Source organism: Nanorana parkeri, unplaced genomic scaffold, assembly GCF_000935625.1.
Source record: "Nanorana parkeri isolate BGI_ZX_2015 unplaced genomic scaffold, ASM93562v1 scaffold37, whole genome shotgun sequence".
Taxonomy (NCBI): domain Eukaryota; kingdom Metazoa; phylum Chordata; class Amphibia; order Anura; family Dicroglossidae; genus Nanorana; species Nanorana parkeri.
The window spans coordinates 2,357,985-2,372,730 of record NW_017306305.1 but is presented as its reverse complement, the minus strand read 5'-3'; the positions used below and the strand labels follow the sequence as shown (position 1 = coordinate 2,372,730).

General features: G+C 42.5%; 1 protein-coding gene across 1 annotated transcript in view; it reads left to right on the top strand.

Moving 5' to 3' along the window:
• The window catches only part of LOC108798345 (ubiquitin-conjugating enzyme E2 E2), a 183,876-nt gene that overhangs the window by 12,807 nt on the left and 156,323 nt on the right, over nucleotides 1-14,746 (top strand). Inside the window, exon 2 of the mRNA XM_018570087.1 lies at nucleotides 12,035-12,219. Coding sequence (XP_018425589.1) covers nucleotides 12,044-12,219 — 176 coding nt within the window. The 5' untranslated portion in view covers nucleotides 12,035-12,043. The remainder of the gene's footprint in view (nucleotides 1-12,034; nucleotides 12,220-14,746) is intronic.

The following is a 14,746-nucleotide window of genomic DNA, read 5'->3' as shown; positions in this document are numbered from 1 at the left end:
AATGAAAGGGGCGGAGTCTGATGTGAAGGGGGGGCTTCTAATGTATAGGTGGAGTTTCCGAAGTGCACGGGTGGGAATCTCATGTTAAGGGAGGGGGCTTCTGATATATAGGGGGCCTCCGAAATGAAAGGGCGGGAGTCTGGTGTGAAGGAAGAGGGTGTCTGTTGTATAGGGGGGCCTCTGAAATAAAACGGTGGGAGTCTGATGTGAAGAGGGATTCTGATGTCTAGGGGTCTTCTGAAGTGAAAGGGCGGGAGTCTGATGTAAAGTGGGGATTCTGCGATATGGAGGGGTTTCTGAATTGGAAAGGTGGGAGGCTGATGTGAAGGGGGGCTTCTGATGCACGGTAGGGGGTTTTGAAGTGAAGTGGGGGCTTCTTATGGGAAAAGAGGGTAATCTGATGTGAGGTGCGCTTCTAATGTGAAAGGGGTCCACCTCAAAATCCATACTGGACCCCTGTATGGATTTTGAGGAAGTTTCCCCATTCACATCCAATTCCCCCCCTTTTCACATCAGAAGCACCCTTCACCTTAGATTACCCCCTTTTTATATCAGAACTCCTCCTTTTACATCAGAAGCCCCCCTTTTCACTTTGAAAGCTCTCCATACATCAGAAGCCCCCCCTTAACATCAGACTCCCACCCCGTGACAATGAGGACTATGGGTTTGTTATTGTTATGGGGGACGGGAACACAAGTCATTTTTTCTTTTATATTGTTTACAATTTAGATTGGGGTGCCTCAAGTTTTGCAGACTTTTACAAGGTGCCATGATTTGAAACAAGGTTGGGAAAAGTCTTTAATACAAGGTCTAAATACTCCACGGATGATTGGTATTTTGTATTCCGCTTATCCTCGTGCTGTACACAGCTATGTTGGATTGCTAGAGCTGGGATGGATAATTTCTACATTGCCTAAAGTCATTCGAGTCACATAAACACATTGCAAAGTATGTTTCTAGTATTCTTGCACTCATGATATTTTTGATAAAGAGCTTTCATAAAATCTCCTTTTTCTTTTTTTACTTCTTCTGGCTTTGAATTTTCTGAACCTGCGTTTTGTTAAATGTGATGATATCCTAACACTTGTGGGGCCTTACTGCAGTTTGGTGTCAGGGCCTGGAACCTTTGTTATGTTTCTGAATCTGCTCAAACACACATTGTGCTAATTACGTACAAGGTATCTCAGTGAATACTGACATTAATCTGGTTACTCAGATTATAGTAGACTTGTCTTTAACACTTACATGAGCAAATTACATTATTATTCTGGGTACAGAATGTGCTTTTTTTGCCGCGAATGAAAACATCAGCTCCCCAGCTCCTTAACAAAGATCACACAATCTCAGGCTATTAGGAGTATTGTAGGTATTTCACATCAGATAGTCAAACAGGTGCTGGTGATAATACATGCAGAGAGAAGCAGCAAGACATAACCAAGAAGCAGAGTTTGCATTATTCAATGAACATGTATGGTTTCCCCCATGTACACATACACTGTATTGCAAAAAGTTTTGGGACACCCCTCCAAATCATTGGATTCAGGTGTTCCGTGAAATTTCCTTGCTACTAAATATACAACGGTCAACTATTAGTGGTATTATAACAAAGTGGAAGCAACTGGGAACAACAGCAACTCAGCCACCAAGTGGTAAGCCACGTAAAATGACAGAGTGGGGTCAGCCAATTGTCTGCAGAGTCAATAGCTACAGACCTCCAAATGTCATGTAGCCTTCAGATTGGCACAACACCAGTGCGTAGAGAGCTTCATGGAATGGGTTTCCATGGCCTAGCAGCTGCATCCAAGCCTTACATCAAGTGCAATGCAAAGCGTCGGATGCAGTGGTGTAAAGCATACCTAGAGAAGTGGAGATGTGTTCTCTGGAGTGACACGCCCATCTCTATCTGGCAATCCGATGGACGTGTCTGGGTTTGGCGGTTGCCAGGAGAACAGTACTTGCCTGACTGCATTGTGCCAAGTGTAAAGTTTGGTGGAGGGGGGATTATGGTGTGGGGTTGTTTTTTTATCAGGGTTTGGGCTTGGCCCCTTAGTTCCAGTGAAGGGAACTCTTAAGGCATCAGCATACCAAGACATTTTGGACAATTTAATGCTCCCAACTTCGTGGGAACAGTTTGGGAATGGCACCTTCCTGTTCCAACATGACTGTGCACCAGTACACAAAGCAAGGTCCATAAAGACATGGATGAGCGAGTTTGGGGTGGAGGAACTTGACTGCCCTGCACAGAGTCCTGACCTCAACCCGATAGAACACCTTAGGGATGAATTAGAACAGAGACTACGAGCCAGGCCTTGCTGTCCAACATCAGTACCTGACCGCACAAATGCGCTTCTGGAAGAATGGTCAAACATTCCCATAGACACACTCCTAAACCTTGTGGACAGACTTCCTAGATGAGTTGAAGCTGTTATAGCTGCAAAGGCTGGGCCAACTCAATATTGAACCCTATGAACTAAGACTGGGATGCCATCAAAGTTCCTGTGTGTGTAAAGGCAATCTTCACTGTCTTGAACATTTCAAGGCGCTGCTGCTATCTGACGCTTCCGGATGTGTCGGATACTATGTCCCCTTCAGGGCACTGTGATTGTTTTTTCTACTACATTACTACAGGACATTCTATTTGATTCACCCAGACGTGATGTATAGCAGTAGCATCTGGATGTGTTAAAGACAAGAAGCATTTCACCATGTGCTGGAAAGGTAAGTATGCGCCATGTTTCTTTCCTGCAGGAAACAAGGACACCGGCGCTCCAATGTTGGCTTAAATGCAAAGTCTTTTTATTGAAGAGAATACTACATGTCACAATGTTTCTTTACTGGGCACTACTGCTTGAAGTTGCTGATTATTCTGGAAGGTCTCTTTAATACACACAAGATTATTTACAACGACAACTGAAGCCAATATTTTCCTTTAAAGGAGAACTATGGGGTTAAGGCTTTTCCCCATAGTTCTACTTAGGGTAACGGGAGGACACAAACCAGCGTCCTCCCGTCACCCTAGGCTCAGTATACCGCGAGCTGTAGCTCGCGGTATACTGAGACGCCGCAGTATACCGCGAGATGCTGCTCGCGGTATACTCAGACGCCCCAGCTGAAGCGGAACCCAACAATTATGTCGTGATCCGCCCAGCTGCGTGACTGACAGCTGGCTCTGCCTATCTAGAGGCAGAGCCAGCTGTACCCGCCCCCTCCCCCGTCCGTTCCGCCAGTGAGCGTTGGCGGATCGGAGGGGGGAATCCAGCCTCTCCCCTGTCACTGCAGAGAGCCGTGACAGGATCGAGAGGTGAGCGAACGCCGGTATGTGTTCGCTCACCAAAGTGAGATTTTCCTCGCTTTGGAGGGATTTCTCAAACTTCATAACCCTCCTGTATTGAAATTTTATTATAACTGTGCCGTCTCCCTCCCTCCCTCCAGTGCTGGCAAACTGTTGGTGTTATATAAATCCTGCATTCTAATAATTATTAGAACACGTGTCAGGTTTTTATTGCTGTCTGTGTCCCTGTTGGAGATTCACCCTATTTGTTCATCCTGGTGACCATTATCACTAAAAGGAAAAGAAAATCCCAAATTTTGGGTTGTCAGAACGGGAATAGATGGGAAATCTTCCAATGGCAACACTAGTTCTGATAATACTGCTGACCACCAGGGATTTCCCTCATTTTCAAGGGATTTCCTCTCACTTCTAGTCATGGCTAACGTAGAGGAAGTAAAGGGAAATCTACACAGTGGGACACAGATTGCCAAAAAAGCTCATGGGTTATAACACTTCCTTACTCTATCCAAAACTAAAAAAAAGGTTTTGGCTTCAGTTCTGCTTGAGGGCCTGTTCACACCATATACAATGCGTTCCAGCGTCAATGGCACTGCAAACCACGCCCTCCGCCCCCACAGTGCCATTGCCCGCACCAGAACGCGTGGCACATCAATGCCTGTGTTCCAGTCCAGTGTGATCTGAAAAAATAGTGCAAGGAGCCATTGACTTCAATGCACCACCACGCCAATGAGTGGAGGAAGCCGGATGGAATGTGATACTGCGCATTCTGGCAGCTAACCACTATGGAAAGGACTGTATATGGTGTGAACAAGCCCTGAGGCTGGATTCACTCCAGATGAGTTGGGGCTGTGCTGACTGCTTTTTCAGCACAGCTCTAACGCTAGACAAGTCAATTTGTCTAGTTTTGAATAGGCTAAGTTCACATAACGTGTTGTGGTGATGTGCAGTAAAACAAACGTGCGTGCAGTACTTTTTTCAGTGCATCGGGGTGTGAAGTGGTACAGCCATATTGCACCATGCAGTGTCCATAGACCCATGTGCCCACTCGTGACATTTCAATAATGTTCTAACAAAAAAAAAAGGTAATGCAATGGATGGCGCATCAGCACTGTGCCTGGCCACGCACACCAGCAGCCATGCGTTGTTGCACAGCTTCTAATGTAAATCAGAAGCCGAAATGTAAAGTTAAAATCTTTTGGCTCCTCTTTACATTCAGTCGATGTTCCTTCAAGAAAACTGACTTCAATCACAATAATTCTTTTTTCTCAGGTTTGCACATAATGTGACCTCTGCACAATGAAGATTGATTAACCTTGCTCAAAAAATGTGTCATTATTACTGTAATTTAAAACATCAGTCACCTCGCGGTCTGAATTATTTTTTTTTGTTGCTAGACTGCAAGTCAGGCTTGTTAGACACTTTAAAATGTTCCCATTATAGATGATTTAAAGATATTATATCCTTTTGTAAATGATATAATATATATCCACTGCAATATAGGGAATATTTGTACCGCCTGAGAGCAAACAGCATGGGTCAGAAGTCACAGTGCCTTTAAATCAGCATCGGCAATTGTAAACGCTGCTCCGGCTCCTGGCTGAATAGTAATTGACATGACAAGCAAAGCATAATAGCGATGAGTGCCAAATCAGGAAATCAATTATTTGGTGTAAGTTGCTGCTATATAAACATTACAATAGTATGTCCTTTTAATGATGGACTCCGAATAGTTTAATGCTATGTAATTAATCACAGTAAACCTCTCCAGACAAGGACAAATTAACAATTGGCTGTGTAGTAGGAGTGCCGCATATAGCTCGAAGAAAGTACCAGAAACCCCAGGACTGTTAACAGTATTGTGTGTACATCAATTAATTCATCGCCGCAGACTTTGTTATTTAACGCTAATATTGGAAAGTCCCCAGTTTCATTTCAGCATGATTGAAATAACTGCCATAAAAATTACAAGCCTTCTGAAATGCCGTTTATTAAACTATAAAACATTTGGAAAGATTTTTGAAATTCTGACTTTTTTTTTTCTTCAGTGGTGTTCATAATGGAATCATGTTCAAATATGGTTGTACCTGTGCAATTGCCCTTCGGGCTATAGCTTTGCTCTATAATGTTTGTGCTGTCTATGTTGAAAAATTGATACACTTTTAATAATAATAAAAATGCAAAAATATTTTACTATTAATATTGGATAAAAATTACATTTTACAGTGGACCTTGCAGTAAAATAGAGTTAAAAAAAACAACTTGGTTATAGTATGTGCAAAATGTACCTGTAAGAGGAAAAGTTATATTTTATACATTTATATTTTATATTTATATACTTGCCTTACTTGCCTTATCGCTTGCTTGATGTCACCATCCTTCCGGGAAGATCCCTGAGTAATGCAGTACCACTCCAGTCCAATGCAAGAGCATTTTCTTGCCCCTTGGGCTGCTGTGTATTCCTCAGGATCTCGCTGGAAGAAGTGTGGCTTCACCCTCCCTTGAGCACCGGGAGCAGAAGACAGGGGTAAGGTAAGTATAAAATCTAACATTTGTTGATCCTTGGTCCCACTGGGCTGCGAGACCAGCTTCTTCGTCCCCGGGCTCCAGCAGTCTAAGGACCGCTGATGTCATTAGACTTAAGGACGCAGAGGGGGAAAGAGGTGATCACTGACCACTGCAGGACTGAGGGTCAGGTAAGTAAAACAGTTTGATTTCAGCCCCTAGACACAACAAACACTTTACTCTTAATAGTTAACCTAAGGGTAAGTTTTCTTTAAATTCGCAGAGTTATTCTTTAAGCTTTAATGGAATCTTGTAGTAAAATAAATATTAAGGCCATTACTGCAGGCCTTCTTCTGAAAATTATATTTGGCTGGCTGACTCAGGCTTCCCGTTTAGAGTTGGTGACTGGGAATAAGCATGCAACAAGTAAAGGCAAAATCCAAGTCCTGAAGATTGAGGATCAGCATAACAAGCAGGAAACTAGCATTCTCAGATTGAGGTCCTCACTGCAGGATTCCTTTACAAACATAATGATTGCTTGCTCCTGAAAGTGTCCTTTTTTTTCCCTTTTCTTTTGGTGGTAAAAGTGCCTGCGCTGATGTGACGGATGAGTTTCCATTTTTGTTCCCACTGTACAGTGGATAAGGGGAGCAGAATTCATTGGGCTGAACTGCATTGTGTGGAATGTCTAATTTGAGTCTATATATACATATCGATGTGGATGCAATATTTTCAGACGTGGCATTTCCTTCTACAGGCCCAAAACATTGTGGAGCATTGTTTTGTTTTTTTCTTTAGAGGAAGCTGCAGCAGAAAGTAGACACGCGTAAAAGACTATTCCTTGCCTGCTCAGTATCTTCACTAATTAAATGGAAAACAACACATACTTACCAGAGGTGTGGAAATTTGAAAACAAACAAACTACTTGTTTAAGGACTAAAGCTGGGGCCCATTCTACTTGTCCCTCATGACAATCTACTTGTCGTGATACAAAAAATAATTTTAACCAAAACCATATTTAACTGTGCTAAGAAGCACTTCTCATTGGTCAGGTGACGTCCGAAGAGAAGCCAACACTCTCAGGATACAGGATCTTTAGTGGATACAGTAGTGACATGGAGGTCAGAGGGAAGAATCAACGAGGGCTCCGGGGGACTCAAATCAACAGGCCCATAAGTGTTAAGCTGGCCATACACCTTACAATTATCTGCAGATAAGGATGCAATTGGACATTGTCTATGAGAGGAATTTACTAAGCAGTCAAAATGTGGAGCAGCTGTGCATGGCAACCAATCGGCTTCCAGCTTTCATTTTCAAGGCTTAACTGAACAAGCTGAAGATAGAAGCTGGCTGGCTGCTATGCACAGCTGCCCTATTTTTTGTCTGCTCACGTTTTAGTAAATTCCCCCCTATGTATTTGAATATGGCATAATTCTTTTTACATTCTTTACCTGTAGTTTGCAATATGTCTTACGTTTGGGGAATAATTGGGCAACTGGTGGCGAGTAACTTCGAAGGCCTGGCTAGTAGCTCAGGACCTTAAATTTTGAGCCCTGATATATACTATATGGGAAATAAATGGTGTTAAAAAATGGTGCTGCTATCATTTAAAAGGTTCTATTAATATGCAATTGTATGTTAATGAACCTAGAATTTTTTTCTGCTCTCCAGTGAACCTTTGAAAAGTCTTTGGAATGCTCATCGCGATTTAGTACATTAACCAAAAACCTGTTTTGCAAAGTGGGGTATGTCACTTAACCGTCTATGTACAGATCGTTAAATGTCATTAAGAATACATCATCAGCGCCTCACTTCCCCGCACGTGCACTTACTATGTTCCTTTAATGTGTGCACCACTCCTTTTTAGGAACTTGTAAATTGTGTCTATAAATCCTGTATTTATCATTGGGTGTATTCTAGAAGTTCTTACATGTAATTATGGCATTGGGTTAGTATAAAGAATGTTTCTGGCAGCATCCCCATGGAGATAGTCTCTTAAGCTATTTAACAGGTGGCTGGCTGGAAGTGATTGCACAAACTAGAATATCTTAAAGGGGAATGCTAGTTACAGAGGAAGTATAATTTATTTGATGTTATGGGTTATAGATATTTTTAGGATGAGTTTTGAAAGTATTGATTAATTCCATCTTGGCAGCTGGATAAATATCATATAAATGATTCAATGTAGGGATTGAGTTTTACTCCCCAGGATGCCTACTTTTTCAACCATTTTACGCAGAAATCTGTCAGAAAGTAAAAAAATTATGTTACAATTCTCACATGTAGGCTGATTTATGGACAGCATAACTGTTCTAGAGAAGTGGAATCACATGATTTATAGTAAGGTGGATTAGCTTTCATTTCATTAGCCTTCAATGTCTTAAAGTTAATGTTCTCTCTAAAGCAGCCACAGCTGAGTAGAAAAGCCTGTCCCCAGTCAGTAGATGCAGAGTGGGACCCTTGCTCTTGATGGAGAAGCAATGGTCCCATTGCAGAAGTTTGACATGCCCCCTTCCAGCTGATTAATGAGCTCTGACTCACCATGTGGGGATTAGGACCTCTTCCACACATAGAGCAAAGATCCTCTGCAGCATGCTGGCAGGGGACAGGCTTTTCTGATCAGGCTGTGGCTTTTTTAAAATAGAAAACAAACTGTAAGACTCTACACTTTTTGATTTGAAATGTGTCCCTTAAATGTATTTAGCTTATTTAAACTGAGCGTTGAGTTGTGCTTTTATATGGGCTGAGTTACTGATCTGGAACAAGCATTTACTAGTCACTTAGTTATCTAGGATCATTGAATTGGTGAGTACTGACAGTCAATTAGCTTTTTTCAGAAAGCCGTCAGCTCGAGGACCTTCAGTCATTTCTGTTCTGGTGGCAGCTCAAAATTTTGGATTTGCTCTCAATTTAATTCCTATTGACATTGGTGAACAGGACAATTAGAGAGAATGAATCTCCCTAATAAGGACGCAGACAGCAATAAAAACCTGACAGTGGTTCAGTCTCCTCACCTCCTATTCAAATCTGTAACATTTTTTTCCTTCAGCCCTGGTTCACACCTTTACACCAGAGCAAGGGATGTGAAATTGCGCGCTGAGTTTTGTCTGGAGTAATATACAAATTGATTCAAAATAATCATGGAACAGTCATAAAGAACTCTTTGAATAGTGAAGGATTGAAACAGTCACAGCAGAGAGCATTGCAAAAAGAAACACGTTAGCATGAATCTCTGTTATTTTCTGTCAACTGTGCGAAGATTAAAAGTTGTTGCAGGTCACTGCCTATGAAGATCTGCCATAATTTGCGCTCAACAATAGATGTGCATGAAGGTGGGTTCTCCAAGCCTCTGATCCTCCTCCCACACATGCCCAAAGTGACCAGATTCCCTTATCAGTGATCACTTTGCTCTATAATGACTAGAAATAAAACAAAAAAACTGGGTGATCTGCCTAGTTCACTGCAACAGTGGAGAGAGAAAGATCGCAGCTGTACTAGCTCATTCTGCCTGTGGTGACCTCGCCAAGAACAAAGCTCCTTCAGCATACTGACATCTTCCTATGGCTGCATTGAAACGCTTTGTTCTCATTAGTCAGGATAACATAATGTCAGACTGCATCTGTAAAAGCTTTTCCAAACTGTTAAACATCATACCCGCTCTTTAAATTTGTTACTAACGGCCATAAATTGATTCCTGCAGCTATCAGCACCTTCTCCTAAAGTTCTATTGCCCAGAAACAAATATGATACAATTCTTTAGGCCTGTGAGTGAGCAATCCTGTTGTAAGTAATAAAATGTGATTATACTGCTGCTGCTTCAGGCCCAACGATTTAACATGTCACAGAATGTTTTATAGAAATGTAACAGGTCTATGCTGAAATTGTAACGCATGCAAATGATCTTTTATTTATTGAAATATCAGTTTTTGGGTGAACGCCCCCAGGTGGGAACCCTACACCATTGGAGTCAGCTTTTTCATATCTCTTGGTGACTCCAAGCGTGAGATTTCTGTACTTGGTGTATGTAACAACTCACAGAAGATTACATTTTGTAGAAAAATAATATTGAAGTTTTGCATTTCTTTTTTGGTTATTTTACCAGTTTTGTTTTTTACCTTTCCCTCTGCCAGTGTCTTTCTACTAAATACTTGGTGATCCTGCCAGTTCCCTTATCTTCCTGCTGCATTCTGACTACGCCAAGCATGAAAGCAGATCTGTGCTGGTGTGGTCAGTTTGCATCCCCGAGCTTGCAGTTGGGAGCTACAGGATGCCGTGCCGACACACAACATAACATGCCTGTACTCCCGTAGTCAGCATTTATGAAAAACTCTGGACAGAAGAAACTTAACCCTTGCAGTGGGGCTACCCTAGAAATGCAAGGGTTAAGTACTCGTTTTTATCTAAGGTCTAAAATGACAAAGAAACAGTTGCTCTTTAGCAGGGATTATTAGCTGAGTTTAATAGGATCAAATGATCAGCAATTTAATATACTTTTAGCATGTGATATCTGATTAGATAGAGCAGACCACTTCCAGAGACATGACACTTCTAGTCACCTTCCATTCTTCTTGCCTCACATGTGCCTTTTAAAGCCCAAATGAACCTGGTCTCTGCCAGCATGCTGCAGAGAAGGACTCTTGTTTTCTGAGTGGAAGCAGTGGTCTCTTTGCAGAGGTCCAATACGCCTTCTGCAGAGTCAGATCTATAGTCCAAATAATCAGCAAAGCTCATGTTCCCTGCTGATTGGTGAGCTCTAGCTCGGACTTAGTGGGCATGTAGGACCTAGGCAGAAAGACCACTGCATATACACATAAAGTAAGGATCTTTATCTACAGCAAGCTGGCAGGAGACAGGCTTTTTTTTTACAAAGACTGTAGCTGTTTTGTAAAGACAGTGAGCTGTATGACTTGTACACCTTATGTTTTGATGCATCGGGAATACATTTAGCTCCTTGGTTCTCAACTGGTGGGTCGTGATCCCAAAAGTGGGTCGCGACCCCATGTTCAGTCGGTCGCTGTGTGCCTTCCACTATGCCAGCTTTGAGACTCCTCAGCTCCTCCTGTCAGTTCTCTCGCCAAGCAGCCATTCAAAATCTGCTGCCTGGTGCCGAGTGTCAGCTTGAGGTGGGATGGGCTGGGGCTATGACCGTAAGGGAGTTCCATCCACACGTACCACTCCCTTGCGTGCCCTGTAGAGGTGCCTGGACTGGAGTGATATCACATTCTGGCTCCTGGCACATCTACAGGGCACTCAAGGGAGCTGTACAAGCATTGTAGATATGGATGGAGCTCTGTCGCAGCCCACACTGGACCCCAGGCTGTGGATGCACTCCAGCTCTCGTAAGGTTTGGAAACTGGGTGGATCTTTGAATGGCATCCTAAACGCACCTCCCACCCACAGTTCGATCGCCTGCACCGGAACTCGCGGTACCGCAATGCTGTGCGTTCCATTGCAGTGCGACTTGAGTCGCCACTTAATGACCAAGGACAAATGTGGGTCCTGAGGTTACACAGGTTGAGAACCACTGATTTAGCTGATTCAAACTGAACATTCAGGTGGACTTTAAGACTTTGAGTCATATCCTGGCTTCTCCTACTTCTGATTACTGGATTACATTGATGGCGTCATCAAGTAGTAGGGTATAGGAACAGGAAGAACTGCCTGGTTATAGCTTGCACCTTTACCAGTATAGTGACTACCTTGCAGCCACTTAGCAATGTGCATTGCTTAAGCTGGCCATACACTGATCTATTTTTTTTGTTCAACCTGCGTGCTGAACAGAAAAAAATAGACCTGATTCCCCCAAAAACACTAACGGTGACGATCGAGGAATCCCGCTGTTTACATTGTATTCTGACAGGTGTCAGAATACCCAACCAGAGCGGGCAGCTCATTGGCAGCTGGCTCTGATTGATCAAAGATTTTCCGTCTGGCTCCTTCGATCAGTTGATGGAGGGATGCCGATCGAAAGGGTACTGACAGCGGCGCACACTGTGCAACTGTGCAAATTTCAAACAGTGTATGGGCACCTTTTAGCTTGGATGCACATAGCATTAAAATCGAGCTCCAATTTAAACAGGGATGATAAAATTCAGATGCAACAATGGTTATGAAAAAGGTTTATGTGGAGAAAGGAATAAAATGAATCATTTTTTTGGGACGGAAAATCTGCCCATTTATGACATTATCATTTCAATAGTTCTTAGTAACTGATAACAATTTTCATTTTTTATCATGTAGATCTTCAAAATGTCAACTGAAAGCCAAAGGGTGGATGACAGTCCAACAACTAGTGGAGGTAGCTCGGATGGAGACCAGCGGGATGGGGTTCAAAATGAGCAAGAGCGGGAAAAAGTTCAACCTAAGAAAAAAGAAGGAAAGATATCCAGCAAAACTGCTGCCAAATTATCCACTAGTGCCAAAAGGTAAGCATGACCCTGCTTCTCTTTCATTACAAATCTGGATTTTACTAATCATTCTCACACATGTAAATCTCCTAAACAATATGTATAATGCAATATTTGTTTTTGTGCCTGTCCTGCTTTATGATGTTTAGGAGATAGTGGAAACCATGCTATGTATATTCTATATGTCGCCTTTGGTCAGTTTATATGTAAAAAATGCTGAGTGGATTTTTTTCTTTAAACCATCCATACATCATAGCTACTTATGGTTTCATCAAATAATTCACATAGGATACACAATATATTATGGTTGCTGGGCAATGTCCTATGCTCTTCGGTTCCATCTAGTGGCCATAATGCACTGCCCATCTTGTTTGCAGAGATGTTTGCTCTGCAAACCTTTTATAAATGGACCCCTTAGTGTTCAGTAAACCGATCTGCTGTGGGTTGCCCAATATTATATGTTGCCTATATATTTTTAGGATTGCTTGTTTGCTGCCCACCTAATATCATGATTGCCTTTTTGTTGTCTGCCCAAAGTCCATCAACACAAGTCACAACTGCTCATTTGTTGCCCATGCATTGGGTGCCAATGAGTGCCCATTTATTTCTTAATAAATGCCATGATTTCTTGCTGTTTGCCCACGTACTGTCTCAATTATCAATGTATTGCCCACATTATTTGTCCACCTGCTGTCAGGATTGCCAGTGTGTTGCCCACATTTATTACCTTCATATTATCATGATTGCCTGGTGCTAAAGGCTGCTGGTTATTTATTGGTATGATTGTCTGTATGCTGCCTGCCTATTGCCACACTTGCCTAGGTGTTACCAGAGTATAGTGCTATGAAGCTGTTTGTTTTGAGACTCTTATAACTTAATTAAACCTCCCCACAGATGTCTCACAGTCTAACCAGTTCATAAAAAAAAGTAGGGAGGGCTCTGTTCACTGTAATGGTGCGTGCCATGTCCCTCTGCAGAATCTCCGGCTCACAGGCAGGCTATTGATCTATGTGGTGCACTATTAATGAAAGTGGTAGACTTTGTTAGGGCTTATGTTGGTGGGCTTTCATTCTGGTAAAAGTCAAATGCAGGTCAGAAAGAGTTCAACTGCACCTTTTAATGATTTCCGAAAAAGCAGCTCAAACCGATGTCAGACTGATGCCATTGACATAAGCCCAAAGTCCATCAACACAAACACAAGGATGGAAAAAAAACTTGAAATATTTTAAAGCAATCTTCGGAATAATACTGCTTATTTATTTCGAGTATGATTTATAAGAAATTTTCATTATGCCGGCTTCTGACTATAATGTCATGCACTGCATCATGGCTTTTTACGGTTGTGGCACACCTGCTTGCACAGATGCAGCATTATTCATTTTCATGCTGAATAGATAGAAAATCAAGATAAAGCATGAATATGTGAAATCCAGGCTGAATTGCAGCACGTGTTTCATTTACAATTAAAATGATGTTCACAAAATCTGAGTTGTACATTTGATTTCTTTCATTTTGAAATGTGTGTAGCCACATTGGGTGTAGTAAGGCTGATCATTTATTGGTTTTTTTGCATTGGAGCCAGTAAAGCATTGCAATTGCCATACGTGGATCGTGGATGCAGTGCCCTGGCTCCTGCAGACTGAACATCTATTATTTTACTTAATGATTATTAGGTGTTCTCTGATTGGACAAGGGGCTGTGACATCATGGCATCGCTCCCAGGTTTCCTTTGAATGGCGACTATATTCAGCTGAGTAACTCTTAGTATCACAGCACAGGGAAATAGCTGCGGCTTCTACAGTGTATTACTGGGACGCCAGCCTTTACATGCACATGAACTTTAATGGCATCCCAGTCTTAGTCCGTAGGGTTCAATACTGAGTTGGCCCACTCTTTGCAGCTATAACTGCTTCAACTCTTCTGGGAAGGCTGTCCACAAGGTTTAGGAGTGTGTCTATGGGAATGTTTGACCATTCTTCCAGAAGCGCATTTGTGAAGTCAGGTACTGATGTTGGACGAGAAGGCCTGGCTCGCAGTCTCCGCTCTAATTCATCCCAAAGGTGTTCTATCGGGTTGAGGTCAGGACTCTGTGCAGGCCAGTCAAGTTCCTCCATCTCAAACTCGCTCATCCATTTCTTTACAGACCTAAGCTGATGCCTTAAAAGTTCCCATCACTGGAACTAAGGGGCCAAGCCCAACCCCTGATAAAACAACCCCACACAATAATCCCCCCCTCCACCAAACTTTACACTTGGCACAATGCAGTCAGTCAAGTACCGTTCTGCTGGCAACCACCAAACCCAGACACATCCATCGGATTGCCAGACAGAGAAGCGTGATTCGTCACTCCTGAGAACACGTCTCCAACTCTCTAGAGTCCAGTGGCGGCGTGCTTTACACCACTGCATGTAAGGCTTGGACACAACTGCTCGGCCATAAAAACCCATTCCATGAAGCTCTCTGCCAGTTGTGCCAGTCTGAAAGCCACACAAAGTTACTTTTTGTACAGGCCACACAAAGTTACTTCTAATACTTTTCGCAATAT